At 49.5% G+C, this 18179-nt stretch overlaps 1 protein-coding gene across 8 annotated transcripts in view; it reads left to right on the top strand.

Moving 5' to 3' along the window:
- The window catches only part of GNB1L (G protein subunit beta 1 like), a 56199-nt gene extending 40156 nt beyond the window's left edge, over window positions 1-16043 (top strand). For 7 of the 8 annotated variants that reach the window (XM_044440895.1, XM_044440898.1, XM_044440902.1 and 4 more), the window contains 4 exons: window positions 1012-1174; window positions 4944-5042; window positions 11465-11680; window positions 15274-16043. In XM_044440895.1, the coding sequence (XP_044296830.1) occupies window positions 1012-1174; window positions 4944-5042; window positions 11465-11680; window positions 15274-15540 (745 nt within the window). In that variant the 3' untranslated portion in view covers window positions 15541-16043. The remainder of the gene's footprint in view (window positions 1-1011; window positions 1175-4943; window positions 5043-11464; window positions 11681-15273) is intronic. The other variant, XM_044440900.1, reaches the window with a different exon arrangement.
- Window positions 16044-18179: the final 2136 nt, after the last annotated feature.

Genomic DNA, 18179 nt, shown 5'->3' with positions numbered 1-18179 from the left:
TGAGACATTCATCATTTAGCTATGAATCGAAAGTGAAGCTTTTTCAGGCAGCGGCGATCTCTGGCTTCCTCATTCCTCCCTTCCTTGCAAGCATACCTGTGCCCTGAAGATAGTTCTGAGGTCATGCCTTAAGCGCACAGGATTAGCCATGCTGGGTCAAACCCCATGCCAGAGGTAGCATGTAGCTACCACAAAGAAGAGCCATTGATCCTCCATGAATTTATCCAACTGGCTTTTCCAGCTGTTCCAAGTTGGTGGCCATCACTGCATTCTGAGTATCATGGATCATCTATGGTAGCCTTTCATAACCTGGTTCTCCAGGTGTGCCTGTTTTTAAAGTTGTTGTTGTTGTTGTTATCATATTAATATCCCATTTCTTCACCTCTTGCAAGAAACCCAAGGTGGTTTACATGGTGGTCCTCCTCCTCCTCCGCTTCATTTCATCCTCACAACCTTTTGAGGGAGGCTAGGCTGAGAGGGGTGACTGGCCCAAAGTTTCCCAGTGAGTTTCATGGCTGAGTGGGGACTAGAAGCTGGATCTCCCCAGCCCGTAGCCAACATGTGGATCATCATTCTGCGCAGACTCCCAGCCAAGGTTCAAGGTCTAAGTCGGAAGGCATGTCCTCTCCCCTTTCCCTCAAATTAATAATTAGCATTTGTGTGGCCCACATGGGGCACTTTAATGTTCAGAGTGCTCTCTCAGTAATCCGTCTGATAATTTAATTAATCTGGTAGAGATAAAACAATAACCGAATTCCAGATCCCCCTTGGACATGTAAAGAAGGAAATGTGAGACCAGTTCATGTTATCTCAATTGCCAGGAAGCTGGCAACTCTGTTTGGATAATCAGATGCCTGGATATATCAGGGCATTGTTTATATAGGTGCCTGATGCTCCACTGGGGATCTGCAATGAAACTGGATAATGGGGGTGGGGGGGAGAGAGAGAACAAACTGATGTTTGGATAGGGCACTTTTGCTGTATGACGGATTGTGTTTTTAATCACCTAAGCCAGGGCCGAGACCAACATGTCTGCTTGTGGGACTTAGCTGAAGGAAGGAACTCTGTAACGGACTCGCTTTGCACCGGGAACGTCGGCTTCTGCAAGGGATCACTCTTGGAGGTGGCCGAGGGACGGTGGCTGCTGGCCACCGCATGGAAGAACCTGGAAGAGGTAGGTGATTTGATCTGTGTTAGAGATGCTTGAAAAGATCCCTGCTCCTCAGCAATTTTGGGCTTTTCAGGTGACTTTTGCACTGTCGATTGGCTCACCCAGAATTAGCACAAAGATATTCATCCACATTTGTGTAAATTTGCACGTGGAGATTTGCGCTCCGGAAAGTGCATGAATTGGCACTGACATGCGAAAAGACACACGTGTTCCCCATGACACCCATGTTTGTGCTTGCATCTATAGTTTGTGCATTTTTGATCAGTGGTTTTTTATTTTGTCTGCTTTTCTGCCTCTTACATTTGTGGAAAGATACACAAAATAACAGAAATTAGTCCGCCAGCCCCATGGACTTTGTGGAACCTGAGAAAGTTGGTCTGCTGCAGAATTGGAGACATCCACAAATCATGTGAGTCCCTTGTGGATTTCTCTGATGTTCCTAATTGCCAGCAGGAAACTGCAGGATGTGGTGTCTTCTGGTTTATCCCTCTCTAGCCCGGTACTGTCCAGGTGGGTTGGGTTACAACTCCCATCCTGCCAAGCCAGAGGATTGGTTTTGCGGTTCACAGACATGGACTCCATGTCACAGACATGGAGGTAAACATGTTGTGAGCCTTCCAGAGAGACTTATGGCTAATGGGGCAGCATACACATCAAACAAATAAATAAATAAACACACACACACACCCTGAAGTCAGAGATTCCATGACATCCCTGCAAGCTTTCATTTATTTATTAATTAGCCTCAGACCGGTAACCCTGCCAGCCGCAGCGCTTTTGAGGTTTATGATTAACATGAAGACTTAATACATGTTTATGCTTGGCTGGTCCCCAAAAGAATAATTTTGTCTTGAAGCATTCAATCTGTGAATAATAAGATCTAAAAAGGCATTTATTTGTTCTCGATTGCATTTAAATCACCAATTATGAGCTACAAGCCCTTCTTCTGCCAATTTGCCAGAAACATTTTAAAACGCGTTCTGAATGCTCAGAGGGAGCTGGGCGTGTTTCCTCACGGCCACCTTTATCCACCCAGGAATGCTATTAACCCTGGGCAAAAGAGAGACTTTTTCTCCTAATAAGCAGAAAAGAAGAAAAAACCCACTCCCAGTCCACATGAACCATCTTCTGGTTTTAAGTTACAGTTGTCAAAGTACGTGCGGGGCTAAGAGTAAGAAGCAGAAAAGCTGCTATTGCTGTTGAAATGTTCCCTCTCCCTTGCGAATGGAAGGGCAGACCAGACCTGATGTGCAGAACATGCGCCTCAGATGTCTTTCTTGCCTTCCAGGGGTGGCCTAGAACAGTGATGGCGAACCTTTTAGAGACCGAGTGCGCAAACTGCAACCCAAAACCCACTTATTTTTAACACAACACTGCAATAAAACCTGAATATTGAGGTTTTAGTCTAGAAAAAAAACAACTGCATATGATGCTGCAGATTCAAATAGGCCAGGGGGACAGCACAACATTAAGAAGAATCTCAGTCTTTTAATGAGAACATCTCCTTGCTAAATCTTAGATATTAAATTTCAATTTTCCATAAGAAAACTCAAAGCTAAAATCTTGTGTTAATAAAAACAAATGTATTAAAACTCACAGCCAGTCCAAATAAATATATATCTATATCCTTGGCAGCGCACTGACCGGCCATGCGAAAACTCGGACGAGCCGCAGCTAATGAGTCGCGGCTTGTGGCATCATCGCCTGGTGCCACTACTCCTTTCCAAAAATGCGCACGGCCCCTGAGTGCGCTGTTACCCGATGCTCGGCTGCTGGGGCGATGCTGGGGCGACTTGGCTCGTGTGCCAACAGAGAGGGCTCTGTGTGCCCGCTGCGGCACGCGGGCCATAGGTTCGCCAGCACTGACCCAGAATGTGCTGGAGTACGGAGGGCAGAGTGAAAACTTACCGCAGGCCTTTTTCATGGTTTAAATTGCCTGTCAGAAGCTGCTGCTTGCTGGCTGGGCAATGTGCTGGACACATACCTCTGTTACATCTTCAGGAGTTCTTCTTTGGGTGTCGCCACCCACAGTGGCATGACAGGTGGCTGCCGAGGTGTCATCCCCCCCCCAATTGCTGTCACGCACCCCTCCCAGGGTGATCCACCTGGCATGTGCTGTATATACCAGCATATAAGGTGACTCACCTGTAAGATGAGGTCCATATTTGTGGGGACATTCTGTTGCTTGTCTTACACTGGTAGTATAAAACAACCTCCAATTTTTGCTTTGCTATTTTTGGTTTCAAGGGCCGTTTTATACACTGGTATTTTTCTGAAATATACTTCCTGGTCACTTGTTCCACACATTATTAAAGTATTTTTCTGTAGTTAAGATCTTCTTCTCCCAGCAGACATTTGTTGTTCTGAGTACTAACCCTTGCTGGCTTCGTAATAGTTTAATATTTGGCTGCTTTCATGAGTGGTATTATTGAATTGGTTGTTACTTTAGGATTGTTTGGGTGGTAAAGTTCCCCAAGAGCATTTGTCAGTAGCATGAAATTAAATGGGATAAAGTAGAAAGGAATGTGGAGGTACGTACACTGCCAGGCATACGTAACACGAGTCCCACTGACTTTGGGGAAGAGACGTAGCGCAGTGGTGAAACATAAGGTCTGTGTCTGAAGGGTCCCAGGTTTGATCCTGGTGTGTCCAGGTTGGACTGAGGATGCCTGGAAAACCGCTGTCAATCCGCAGAGGACAGCTGTATTCCCTGGACTGGATCTGTCAGAAGCTGCTTATAAAACCAGGCAGGGGAGGCCAGGGCTCATACTGGGAGGGGCTGTCTCCTCATATGTCTGTTATTTGTATCCTGCGCATCATCTGAAGCTTGCAATATGGTTCCCCCGCTTCCTTCCTCTTACCGGCAGCTGGCCAGGGAGGGACAGAGCACTCCTGCCAAAGAACTAAACGATCGCATGGAGGGACACTGGTAATGGGACTTCCCTTGCCCTGGCAAGGGGATGAGGGGATGCCAAGGCTTTCAGGTTTTACTCTTGTTTGTGGCAGATCAACTTATATGGAAAGTGAGGAGGTGGATTGGGGAACCTTCTTCACTCCACTGATTCAAAGGCTCATGCATCTTTGCATGATCATTTGCATTGCTTATGACAGTCTGGAGGTTAGTTTTCAGCTGGCCCGGTTTCTTTTGCTTAAAGCTCAATGTAGTTTGGAAACGAGGCATCGAGAAGTTGGCACCACTGAGGTCCGTGGGAAGTTATACACAGGATCGCAGTCACAGTGGGCAGCGTCTGATAGCTGGCTCATTTTAGCGAGGGGCCCAGCCGTGCCTTCTGCTCAATAAAAGACTGGGGATTTTACCTCTAAGTCTGTTTCCACTGGGTTAGTGAAGTTGTTGTCGTTACATTTATATCCCACCTTTTTCCTTCCTGCAAGGAATCCAAAGCAAGTTCCATAATCTTCCTCCTCCTAGCCATCTCACAACAACCACCCTGTGAGGTAGGTTAGGCTGGGAGTCCACAACTGGCCTTAAGTCACCCAGTGGGCTGAGACCAGACTGGCACCCAGATCCTTCAAGTCCTGGTCCAGTTCTGTTCCCACTGGACGAGAAGGAAGGCTTTGCTGCTCCCCTCTGTTTCAGTGGAGCTTCCTCAGCCAGACCTGGCCTGCGAAATTAGAGGCACGAGCATCGATCCTTCCCCCCCGCACCCCTCACCTCTGGCCAGGCGTGCAACATCCTTCTTGCAACTCTCCCAGGAAGACGCGCGTTCTGTGCCTGGCCTCCAGCCAATCAGTCTTGTTTGCTTAATGTCAGGTTTGGGTTTTGGAGCTGCCGTCCAAGCTGTCAGTCTGTACCTTGAAGCCAGAAGCTGATGCCAAACTGGGTATGCCCATGTGCCTGAAAATGTGGCAGGTAAGCCAACGGGAGCTTGCTAATTATGAAATGCTTTCCCCTCCTGTGATTACATGGTACACATGAATCAGTCTTCACTCTAAGGCTTTTTGTTTGCTTTGGGGGAATTGATTGATTGATTGTCAAAAGCAGGCAAGTAATTATGCTATTAAGAGCAGGAGGGAAATTTGAACATCCTGCATAGAACTGCCGGAACATTCCACCTTTCTGCCGACGGTGCAGCATCGTTTTAGCATCTCAAGCCAAGGGGCCAGTCCGGCTCTTCAGGGCTCCCCACAGGACTCTGCCTCCTTCCCCCAACCACCCATCGCTTCATGGTTTCCTGGCGTTTGTGCAGTTTTTCACCCCACTCTAAACGGGTGAGATTCCCCCCCTGAGGTGTCATTACTTTAACCTCTAATAGGGTGGTGTCTTTAGCCCCACGCCTCGTGCTTGGGCCCCTTCCACCACTGGAATTTGGCCCCTTGGCTGGAAAGATCTTGCGCATTCCTGGGATTCAGGCCATTTTGCTCCTCAAAAGAAAGCGTTAATGGAGCATCTTGCAACTTGGTCACTGAGGATTAAAGCCATTGAAGCTCATTTGAAATGTCTCTGTTCAGTCTGGCTTGGAGCAAAGACAGTATCCACCTTATGCATGTGAGCTGCTGTGATTTTCAGATTACTAAGCAGCTGAAGAAGATCCGTTTATGCTCAAAGTGTGTTCAGGGCTAGTTTTATATTTGTATTTCCACGTTGGCTTTAGAGCTGCATCAATCTTCTTGCTCTGGTAGTTGCGTGTTTCTGTAAAATATCTGTAATGTGTGTGTTTATTGGGTTGAGATTCTATATCCCAATTTGGTGGTGCTTCCATTTTTGCCAGTCAGTCTTGATCAGCAGTTTGATTCAAGGAGATACTTGTTTAATTGCTATTTTTATGAATCTGTGTGCGCACGACGACTTTTTCCCCCTCTTAGTTTTGTAGCACGTCAAAGAAGGAAGCAAAGGAAAATCTGCATTAGCTTGACTGGGATATGCATTGTTGGAATGTATATAAAGCGCTGGCTGCATTTCCAGTCTCTACATGCATTCATGCTTGAAATAAATAAAGAAATCCTCATTGCACAACGCAGCACCTTTCCTGATGGGAAAATGAAGGGAATGTGGGCAAATGCAGCCCCACCCGGTTGGCTGTGAACTGTGCGCCTTGCATGGGACCATTTGGTAGGCGTCAGATTTATAAAACATCCTCCTTTAAAGGAGAAGAAATTGCCCATCCCATTTCAAGCAGAAACTGCCCCCCTGGATGCCTTGGACACAGAGAAACTGCTGCTAAGTGCATTCATTCATTCGTTCGTTCGTTCGTTCGTTCGTTCATTCATTCAAAATGTTGGCCGACTTTAGGCGTAGAACTCTCCCAAGGTGGTATGCAAGAAATAAACCACAGAAAGGGTGGTATCCAAAGACTGCTGATGTGCCTACGGGATCCTGAGTCAGGACAGCCTAAAAGCAATATTTCTGGATTGGGATGACCTAGGGAGGGCTCTTCCCGAAAGTTCTGCTGACTTTCCCTGTTGCAGGAATGTGTGTTTTTCCTAATTCCCAGTTTTCTGAAGAATTGCTAGCTCCTTGCTATGCTGGTAGTAAGTCACACAGGTGCGACGGCAGCATTGAATGCTCACCAAAGCAGACATGATAAGCATCCATAACATAGTCAACAAAAAGCAAAAATGAAGAATAAAATTCCCTAATAAAACCGACAGCCCGGAAATTGTGGGAAAGCCACTGAAAGCAGGTGAGCCTTCCGAACTTTCCTGACAACCTGCAAAGAAAGGGCTCGATGAATCCCTGATGGAAATGGAATCTCCAGTCAGATTCTCTGCCCAAGAATGGTACCCAATTTGCCATAGCATCACAAGAACACAGGAATAACCCAAAGCAATCTGCTCAGGAACTCTCAACAGGTCAGCACCAACATGGTCCAATCAGAGCTTGGTGTGGGGTGACATGTAAACACCAGAACTCTTCAAATGGACAGAATCAGTGGCCTTCCCAAGTCAACAAATTGGGTGGGCTTTTAATCCCAGTTGGCCGGGGATCCATCGTGCCATGCTTCCCGAGAGACATCTGGTTCGCTATGGAAAATGGGATGCTAGGTTAGACAACCCTTTGGTCTCTTCCTCCATTCTGGGAGGCTTCCACTGGCCATGAAAGTTGGCCAGGTATGGAGTGCTAGGGAGAGTGCTTGACAACATAGGCGTTGCCACCGAAAAGTCCCCATCAGATGCTGGAGCGGATCAAACTTGCACAAAACAAGGAACGAGACAGGCCTGGAGGCACAATATGGGATGAACGTATCTCCTGGGACACCCTAGACTGGTTCAAGAATGGGAAAACTTTGGAGAATATGAAGCGAATATCTAGAACGATCCATCTGACATTACATTGTGGTTTCCTCTTGATCTTCTGTGTAGGGCTGAGTCATTGAATTCTCCTTGGAGGGACTTCATGTTCTTGTTTTAATCCTGCCCTTCCTCAAGGAACTCTCCATTTTATTTCCATAATAACTCTGTGGCGTAGGTTAGATTAAGATCATAAAGCCTGACTCAAGATCCTTTGTACTGAAGATGCTGATGATTCAGCATGGAACCCTTCTGTGTTTCGCAGCTGTTGAGGGTGTTTAGAGAAGAATGGGGACAGGGCGTTGCATTTATTGGCTCCCAAACCAAGCCTGCCTTCTCCAGAGCTCTAGAGGGAAATGTTTGGAACTCCTGGCTCCAACACATGTTTTCTCCAGTTCCGTGGCATCCCCAGTGTGCCCCACATCTGTTGGATTGTTCTTACGGTGTGGCCTTCCCCCAACATGGATTCTCCCAGACTTTCTAGACTTGAGCTCTCATGCGCCCCAGCCAGCATGGCCGATGATCAGGAATAAAGTGGCTTGTAAATCAAAACAACTGGGGGTACCAGGTTGAGGGAAGACAGCTCCTGTGAGCACTTTCCCAAGGCTGGAATATACCCAAGGGAGAAAACGTGGAGCCATTTGGGGAGAAGGGAGACTTTAACAGCAAAGGCTCCTGCTAGGCTATTTTCTTTTGCTTCCTTTTTTTTCCCAAGGAAAATTCTCGCCAGCAGGAAGACCACCCATTATAGCAAGGAGATGACTATTCCTAGAGCAAGCCACATAATAGCACAAATGTGATCTATTAGTCTGAAAAGGTAGTGCTGGTACTGAGCAGGGATCAATACGGGGTTATCCTGACCATGAAGCAAGAACCTGACTTTCAGTGTGTTTGCTTTGCTTTGCTTTGCTTAGATTGTATTTTAAAATTTAGCGAGAGGTTGGATTTAAAGGGGAGCAGAGAATAGGGCATTGTTCTGTTGAAATAAGCTGCTCACACGTTCAGTGGGAAGGAGTTGGTGTCCTTTTTCAGCCAGGTTTCCTCCTTTTAAAGCCATAACTGGCGTTAACAGGCGTTTGTTTTTTAATTTGCTTTCATTAGGACTTCTGTCTCTTCCCTCACAAGGCAAGTCTTCCGATTTACAGAGTCATTAGTCAACTGGTTCAAGGCAGTGATGAATATTTTCCTTAAGTGTGACATGTAATCTAGTAACGTTCCTTTCTTTGAGTTATTTCAGAGGCTTTAATAAATTGGGTGACTGCCCAGGGTGCCATGCCCTTTGACCTGTGACATCATTAATCAAAATATCTCACAATTGGTTACACTGGGACTCAAGACCAGTTAACTCTTTGGGTGCTAGCTACTTTGGAAAATTTTCAAAATGGTATTTGGAAAAATGACCTGCTTGTCTTGAGCATTTCATTCCCTTGGTGGCGGTGCACCCAAAATTTGCCGTGAAGATAATTTGAGAAAGGGGCTGGTTTGCATATGGAGCACAAGTGCCGTTAGAAATTTTTTTCTCCTGATGAAGTGTTGGAAAGATGTTTGACATCCCATTTTGAAAGGAGGACAGGAGGTATTTGGCTCCACTGGCAGCCAAATTCCAGCCAGACTGTTTTACAAAGGCCCAACCCAAGGTTAAACTGTAAATAATCACATTAAAATTCTAAAATTATCGGCAAGATGAGGCTTTAATGAAGTGTAGGAATAACAGTTCTGATGGTCTTTTCCCCTCCTTGAAAAGTCAGCCTAGGCACATCCAGAACATGATAGGCATGTTGGCTTTTCACCGTGGTTTGGTTCGCATGGCTGGCTAACACTCCCTACAAAGAAGCCACTCATGGTCCACCTGTCCGGTGACGAGACTTCTGTGTCTTGTTAGCCCCTTTGCTCTTCCCAGTTCTCAGCCCAACATCTGCTTGTTCTTTCTAGCAGAAGCTGTCTTGTCTTCCTGTCTCTGCTCAAACCACCACCCATTTTTATTCACTGCCGCTTTGATTCTGGTTTCTGGAGCCTCGGAGATGTACAGCTGGGAGTGCTGTTTCAGTGTTCAGGCCCAGAGAATTGCGCAGGTGCATTCATGCTCCTTTATCATTTTGTGTCCTTGGAAAGTGCCCAAGCGTGCTCTTGGAGCTGTCCGATACACGTAGTCATGTCTGCTCCATCTCCTTGTCTGTTTCAGCTTTCCAAGGGCACAGAAAGAAGCCGGAGGAGGCACATGGAGAGGAAATGTATGCACCTGCCTTGACTGTTTTGCAAATTATCACCCTGAAACATTGTGAAGGGCAGGACATAAACGCTTTAAATAAATAAAATGCCCCCTTCATTCGCTGCCTTGCCCTTAAATTGGTGTAACTTTCCTCTTGATTTACTTCTCAGCCTTTAAAATTGCATATATTTCCCAGTTTAAAAATTGTGCAAACCCTCCCAACAATTACCTGCGTGTCTTAAAAACCTTTACATTTTACAGAACGAGATGGAGCAAATACACCACCAGCACCAGTGGTACTTCTCTTTGCCCACCTGTGGCATCCCATGCACGCGACATCCTATTTCACTACCTTCTCATGATTCTGTTTCTAGAACTGTCACGGAATCGGAGTGAGCACTCTGAAAACTGGCTGCAAAAAGGGGTCGCAGAATATCTCCCCATTCTGGACTAGCTGGCTGCTTAAAATGTTCACAATCAATGCTTAAAATCAAGAGGACTGCTAAATTTATTTAGTTATTTATTTAGAGCATTTGTATGCCGTCCCATCGCGTAGCCTCGGGATGGCTTACATAAAATAAAATAAAACATAATACAAATAAAATCCAGATCTACCCTGGCTGCAGATTAAAACCTATCAGCTGATGTTCAAAGTTATTAAAATATTGTTGAAATAAAAAGGTAAAAGATTTAAAAATAAATCGAAGATGTGGCCCTCCTTCTTTGGCAGCTTTCCTCCAATATTGTGTGTGTGTGTGTGTGTGTGTGTGTGTGTGTGTAGAGAAGTTTTTCAGCTGAGAACTCAACTCTGGCACCTAGGCACCAGTTGCACTATAGTTGCACTATAGTTGTCATTTTCTTTCTGTGTTGCTTACTCCGCCTTGGGCTGCTTCCTGGAAACATACAAGAAAGTTATCCAAGCAAGACTTTGCATATTGGACAGCACAACTGTAAAAGATTCTCCCCCTCCCCCACACAAAAAAATTGCAGGCATATTTGTACAATTTTGTGGTTGAAGGGAGGGGGCTACAGGGATAGCTGCTCCAAATGCCGCTTGGGCAGAAAAGGTGCCGTCGGCGAGTCCAAGGGCAAAAGGTGGGCAGCGGACAGAGTTCTTGTCCTGGGTTCAGACCACGCAACAAGCCATCACGGCTCAGACAGTCCCTGGAAGAATCCATGGGTTGTCAAGGTGCCCGTTGCCCGAAAATAAGCCATTCTGCCCGAAGCACTCTGGACTGGGACAGCTGGGCAACCCACAGGGCTGATTGCCCATAGCGGGTCGTCGTGTCATGCAAACCGGGTGAGTGAGAGTATCTGAGACACATTTTTGTAGCAGGTTCTTCTGTACTTTTGTGGGTCTTGTGCCTCTATTGGCGTAGTTGTTCAGGTGGGTGAATGTGGAAGGGTCATCCCCTTTCATCTACACCTGCCTGGATCCTAAGATGATCTCCAGGTGCCCTCACTGAATCATGTGAGGAGGGTGCTTTCCAAGGCTAAGACCTCCTCCGTGGTGGCCCCCTGGTTGTAGACCACCCTCCCCAGAGAGGCTTCCTTGGTGCTTCCTTGTGGTCTTCTGGGCACTACAGGAGGACTTCATTTCCCCAAACTTTTAAAACAAGGAGTTATGATGTTTCGCTGCAGCTGGCATCTTGGTCTTGTTCTGTTCTCGTCCTACCATGTTTATATATGACTTTTAGGCTGTGTTGCGATATTTTATGGGTTGAAGTTCTGCGAACTGCCCAGAGAACGTCTCATGATGGGTGGCATGGGCAATACAGCTCATGACCACGGCTCCCTTGTCCTGATTTTGTGCGTTTTGCTGTGTTTTCCATCAGCCCAGCAGCGGTTCCTCGCCTCTCCTCCTGGTGGGCTACGAGGATGGTTCAGTGGTCCTATGGAATTTGTCGACGGGGAGCACTCTGAGTCGGCTCGCATGTCATCAGGAGCCCATCATGGGCCTTGACTTTGACGCAGAGAAGGCCAAGGGGGTCTCGGGCTCGTCTGAGAAGATACTTTGTGTCTGGAGCCTCGACGAGCAGCAGAACCTCGAGGTCAGTGGAGTTGCCCTCGTTGTGCCGTTGTGTCTGTTTCGCACTAGCAGTTCGATGGACTGGAAAAATATTTACCCATGAAGGCGAGTTGTTGCGGATCCCTCACTAATTAATCACAGACTGGTTAGGCTCCGAGACAGGGCAGGCAATTCAGTCCCCTCCAGAATGTGTCCGACCGCAGCCTCCATGAACCCTGACTTCTGGGCCTGCTGGCTGGGGCGATGGGAGTTGTAGTCCCAAGCCTCTAGCAGGCACTATGTTGCCTGCGTTTGCTGTAAACAAGGCAGACTGCAAAGGGCTCCTCATCTTTCGTCAGTTCTTGCTTCTTTGTATTTTTAAGCTTTGGTTTTTCTGGAGAATCCACAGAAGGCTAACGTGGGAGTGAGCCAAGTCTTGCAGCCCCGGGTGAGATGAACAGGGCAAACATACCCCACAACCCAGCTTTTTCCAGGTTTCAGAAGAATGAAATGGCACTTTTTCCTAATGGCAAAAAATGGGCAATTGTTCAGTCCTTTATTCCACGGAGCTGCCATTGGGGGCATCCCGGCATCTCTGGGAAGAGCCTGGTGAAATTTCGGTCTTCAGTGATCTGCAGTTAAGACATGGCTGGGCTTCTTGGGACATCCCTGTCTGTATTTGGAAAGGGAGTTCATTAATACGAATGAACGGTGTACGCTGTTGCAGTCTTCCTAAGCAGCAGCTGCTTCATTAAGACATCTCTCGAGAAACTAGGGTCGCCTAATGACAGCAAAGGATCATGGCTGGAGCGTAACCTGTCCTTTCGACAAACACCATGCCACTGCCGAGAGGTTAAGCAGAACTTAATTAGGGGCACGACTCCGCAGCCCCTTCGTGCTGCGGGGCCAAACAGGACTGGAAGTGCAGGCGCTCGGAAGGAGAATTTCCGAAAAGATGTGGTGTGTTTTGCACGGTATGGAGCCCCTGCTTAGGAGTAGTTGGATTTGCCATACACTGTCCGATCCTAAGCCCAATGATGGAGTGACCAGTCATCCAAGCACATGAATGGCAAGCCGGACACAGGTGCAAGGACAAAAGCACCAAGCGCCCGTACGTGATATTCTGACCTGGAGGGATCCTCAACCCTGAGCCACCACCCCCACACACCTCTCCTCCGCTTTGCTCTTGGCTGTCCAGTGAGAGCATCAGAACCACACGTGGCGGTCTCCCCACTCCCCCCTCCCTCCCCCCCGTGCTCGCTCTCCTATTGGATTAATAACACAAACCAGATGGGGCTTTTCCGGGGCATTCCACGTTCCTGAGGTAATGCCGGTGCTTGAGAAGCCACTCAGTGGCACGTTATTTTTACTGCACGGGGGCTCGGTGGCCCTCGCTTGCTCAGCTTTCTTTCGAAAGAGGCGATGCGGCAGCAGCAGCAGGGCAGTGCCGGTTGCGACGCGATCCGGTGTGATGGCGAAGCTGTGGCAGCTCGCCGCTGTCCGGGCCTTCAGGAGCGCCGGAGTTCTTCCCCGCTCTCGGAGCTGTTTGTGTGAGGAAGCAGGGGAGCCATTATTTCATTGCCCAAGACCCACGGTCCTCTGGGCAACACACAGGGCATTACAAACACACACCGTCCAAGCAGTAGCATATGCCAGCGTAAGGCACACCCGAGGCAGAACCAGCAGTAGAACACCGCACAACGTTTGCGGTTCTTAGCCCGGTGCAAAAGAGGCCCCATACGGTAGGCGCCAGCCCAGCCTCTCCGGCGAGGGCATGCCACACCTTGAGTGCCACCACCAAAAAGGCCCTGTCTCTCGCCGCCACCAGCGTTGCCTCATTGGACCGGAGGCACAAAGAAGAGGGTCTCGCACAATGATACCAAGGTCTGGCTAGATAAAAGACCACGTCAGTGAGGGGTAGTTGAGATATTTAATTACGGGTAGGTATCTCGGAGGTTTGCTCACATGGCTGAAGGAAAAAAGATGGGGTCCATAGTTCACAGTCAGTCCGGAGGGGAGGGGAGTGCGTGTGACCTCCCATCACCTTGAAACGCAGCATTCCCGAGCAATGCAAAGGCCGCCCGTTTCTGTGGGATCTTCTTTCCAGGTCTGCATATAGTGCATCAATTTTGAATCGGCAGCACTATCCCACGGTCCGTAAGACCACTCAGGACCCCCTGCCACCTGTTCCTTGCCCTCCCTTCCCCTATAAAATTAGCAAGCGGGGCCCGCATTTTCCTGTCCAGTGCTCCAGCCAGACACTTCCTTTTCTAGGGCACTCCATTCCATCGCCCCCGCTTGGTTTTCCTGCTCACGCTCCCAGTCAGGTTTCCACATTTCCCCTCCAGTCCTCACGGGGCTGCTTTGCTTCCCACCACATGCCCTTTGGATGCTTTTCCTCTTAAGAAGTTTTGGCACTTTTTGCAAAGGTTTCGATGGAGCATCCCTGTAGGATCGTCGGTAATCCGAACTTAGGACTGAAGCCATACTTGTGCATTTATTAAACGTCCCGAAGCTTTGCCTGCCCTGCCCCTGAGGCTCAGGGCAAGTAACTCTTAGAAGCAAGCACTTTTTAAAAAGCCACCACACATGTTAAGACTTAATAGTTCATTCCCCTCCAAGGCCATCGTAGTGTTCATTTTTTGTAACGCTTCGGCCTGTCAGACTGGACGTGACTCTTGCAGTCTGCTGACAAGGATGGCTTTTCCATCTGTGCGCGAAGCGGAGCGAAGGCGTTGGCATGCGCTTCCCGGCTTGTTTGCTTGTTTCCTTTATAGCCAGCCTTCCTGCCACACTAAGAACATCTTAATTCACCTGAAGAAAAGACATGGAGGAAAAGCAGCAATAAAAGAAATAGCTTCAACCGGTGAAGACCCCTGCCCTGTCCCCTTGAGCCACAGAGCTGCTTGCATGCCAAAGGCCTGCAGAAATTCAAAGGTCTTTGCCTGCCAGCAGCTCCCAGGTCCTGGTGCGAAGGTGCATGAGCGAGTCACCATCCTGAAGCTAAGCAGGCCTAGGTCTGGCCAGTGCTTGGAGGGGAGTCCACTGTGGCAAGGCGGGGTGTGTTGGGACGGCTCAGTCTTCAATGGACAATCGAGGCCCATCTGCTTTACAAGCAACAACATAGTACACCTGCTCTCGGTGGAGACAAAAAGTGCTAGAATTGTTTCATTGTTGTTGTTGTTTCCACACTTCCCAATAGTTGAACCTCTTTAGGTGGTATAGAATGGTTTGTATAGCAGTACAATAAAATGCCATTAAAATTTCCAAAATAGTTGGTAAACATAACTTAAAGACCGCTAACATGAGATGGGATGGAGAGTTAGATGTGAGCAATACCTCGGCTGGGTAATCTTCTCAAACCCTTGAATACCATTGGCATGGGGGGCATCTTAACCTGACACCAAAAGGGTGATAAGGTTAGGTCCAGGTTGACCTCATGGGGTGGGGGCATGCCATAGTTGGGAGCCGCCATTGGAAGGGCCCTTCCCCCTTGTCGACATGGATCAGTACAGCTGTATGACTTTCCAGATGTGGCTGTCAGGAGCACCCACACTCCAAAATGTGCAGTCACACTGCTGGCTTTTCCCTTGCGCCTCACCCCATCTATCCATGTGCTATCTGTCTCTTCCTCAGCTTCAGCAAACACACCAACTCACCAATCCTGGAATTGCTGAGACGGCCCTCCGGCCCGACAAGAAGATCTTGGCAACAGCTGGCTGGGACCATCGTATCCGCCTCTTTGGCTGGAAAAAACTCAAGCCCTTGGCCGTCCTGGACTACCACACGGCCGCCATCCACTGTGTTGCCTTCTCAGACCATGCCCAGCCTAGTGAGAGACTGTTGGCAGCGGGCTCAAAAGACCACCGCATCAGTCTCTGGTCAATATATAGCCAGGCGTGAAAAGGAGTTGGAAAGGCAAGCGGCCTGAGACACACCAAAGTTTGCAGTTTAGGACTGAAAGACAAGGCCAAGGTGAGGGGAAAGCAGCCACATGGAGACAACTGCTCTGGCGCTTGGAAAAATCTTGAGCTGAAAAGGGAGTATTAGTTCCAAGACAAGCAGCAGAGTCGCTGGAGTTCAGTTCCAGTCAATTTTAGTTTCTCTGAGCTTTTCATCGTTCCAGACTTTAAGTCCAGCTGCTCTTGAAATCTGCAAGTTTTCCTTTACCAGTTTTAAGTTCAGTTCAAGCCAAACTCTGAGATTTGTTCGAAGCTTATATGAAACTTTACAAGCATTCTTGTCTGCGATGCTTTTAAGACATATGGAGAAGGGGAGAACTTGCAGGCGACCTTGGGTTCCTCGCATTTGGATGCTGTGGGTGCTTTTTTCCTCCCCTTAAATTGCCGCCAATGCTAATACATTTTCCAGTGCTATTTCCCCCAATAAGTGCATTTTCCCCTGCATTCTTTGATTGAGGAGCTCCACTGCAAAATTCAGAGAAGTGTGAACCTCAGAGGAGAACAGTTTGGAGTCATGTAGCAGTCCAAACGTGCAAAATGAAGCAAGTTTGGATTGAAATGCAAATAGAATGATTTTCACTCCCGTCCGTTGTACTGCTTTGCTAGGTGCTGGGATCCACTGGGCCCTGAAAACGTAACAGGAATGGAATCTGGCCTTCAGGCTGAACGTGTTTGCATAGCACATGTTCCACAGGAAGGTGGGGAGACCCCTGGCTTGCCAGCTGGTGTTGGACTCCCAACCCCCACTCTTTGGGCTGGGGCTGATGGGAGTGGGAGGCCAACAACCAGTGGAGGCTTCTTAGCTCTGCTCTAGGGAGAACAGCTTAGAGACTGGCGCTTGCAATGCGGGCAGAAAGCCCCAGCGACCCCTGCCTTCACTCATTTGTGGAGATCTGGGAGCAGGCGAGGAGGAAGATGCCGCGGCAGGTCAAGGAACCCAGAACCAGGCCGAATGAGCAAGCGGGCCGACCCACGGTGGAGCTGAGCCCAAGGAGAGGTGAGCACTGAGCTCCCGGGCGAGCAATCCAGTGTGGGTGCCGTTTGCCGGAGAGCTGCTCAGCCCTCGGAGCCACACCAAAAGCTCGCCCTTGGGTTGCCCCGGCCAAGGGAACAGCATTGGCTGTACCTGAAGCGAAGGACTCGGGAAAGGCGGCGATGACAGCTAAATTATGGCGTCGTGGCTCCCCTGCCAGCCAGGGGATGGCTGCAGTCCTGCGACAAGGGGAAAGGGGCGAGAACATTCCTCAATTAATCGATATAAATCTCGAGCGCTCGCCTTTGTCCACCAATTACACGGGATATTTATCACAGCCGAAGGGGATGCTGATCTCCGACCCCCAGGCGTTTCCTGCATATGAATCAATTAGTTCCAAAGCCCCGTGTGCTGGCAAGGGGCCCCCGCCTGGGCAGTGGCAGGACTGGGAACTGGACGAGCCTCGGAGACGCGTAAGCCCCGTGAAGCGAGGGGGTCCCAGAGAGTTGCCCCAGCGCCAGTTTGGAGGGGCCCTCAGGCAGGACACCCCCTGCGACATCCCAGGGACCCTCCCTCCTCACCACCCAGCTGTTCTTGCTCCTCAACCGCTCGGTCTTCATGGCTGCCCCTTGCTCGCTCGCTCTGCCGACAGAGACTGGGTCCTTGGAGCGCATCACTTCAGGGCAGGCCAAGCAGCCGCCTGCACGTGTGCGGGGAGCCCCTGGGGTCGGCCTGGACTGCGAGGCTGAAGCCCCTGGGATCAACCTCCAGGCACCTGCCCAGAGCCCAAACCCCACGGGCATGAGCCCCCCGGAATCGCCCCTCAGGCTGGCTCAGGCCGCCACAGTGGTGGGGAGGGTGTCCCTCCTCTTCCCTGCTGCACCTACTGGGCAACCGGGAGGCCTCCATGCTGAGAAAGGGGGTGAGGAGCAGGAGACAGTGGTGGAGAATGGGGGGGGCTTCTTGGGGGGTCTTGGAGCTGCCACTGCCCCAGCGGGGGCCAGCGAAGCAACTGCCCTTTTATTCCTGCCATCCCGCTGGTCCTGTGACTTCGGCGTGTTTGAAGGGCAAATCTGAACAAGGCCGTGCCTCATTTTCCGTCTCAGCGCAGGTGAGCCGCTCTGCAACGTTCTAGCAGAAGCAGGAAGTGAGGGTTACCCAAGGCCCTGAAGAGGCAGCCCCAAAGACCCGCAAGTCCGGGGCCTGCAATCGCGGACACCCACGCAGCTCTTGCTGCTGGGCCCCTGATTGAGGGTGGACCCTCGGTGTGCCCAGCCAGGCCCGCTTTCGTGCTCGCCCTGCCAGAAAACATCTCGAGGGAAGAGCCATCTCAAAGCCTCCGTCTGAAATTTCGGATGCTGTCCGGCAGCATTGTGAGGACTCCTCGGGGGCTGTAACAGGCACATGTTACCTTTTGTACAACAATGCCCCCAATCCATAACTGGCTGGGCAGATGGGAGTTGTCGCCCTGAGGGAGGCTCAGCTCCCCCAGGCATTTGGGGGCATGTCTGGGAGAGGTCACAGAAGACATTGGGCCCCTGAGATCCAAAGCTGCTGCTTTTCCTGAACGTGCCCCTGGACTGGGAGGGGGAACGATGCCTATTCTA

The sequence above is a fragment of the Varanus komodoensis genome, unplaced genomic scaffold (genome assembly GCF_004798865.1).
Source record: "Varanus komodoensis strain SLA01 unplaced genomic scaffold, ASM479886v1 scaffold38, whole genome shotgun sequence".
NCBI lineage: Eukaryota > Metazoa > Chordata > Lepidosauria > Squamata > Varanidae > Varanus > Varanus komodoensis.
Note: the sequence above shows the minus strand (reverse complement) of the source record. Positions and strands in the feature narration are given on the sequence as shown.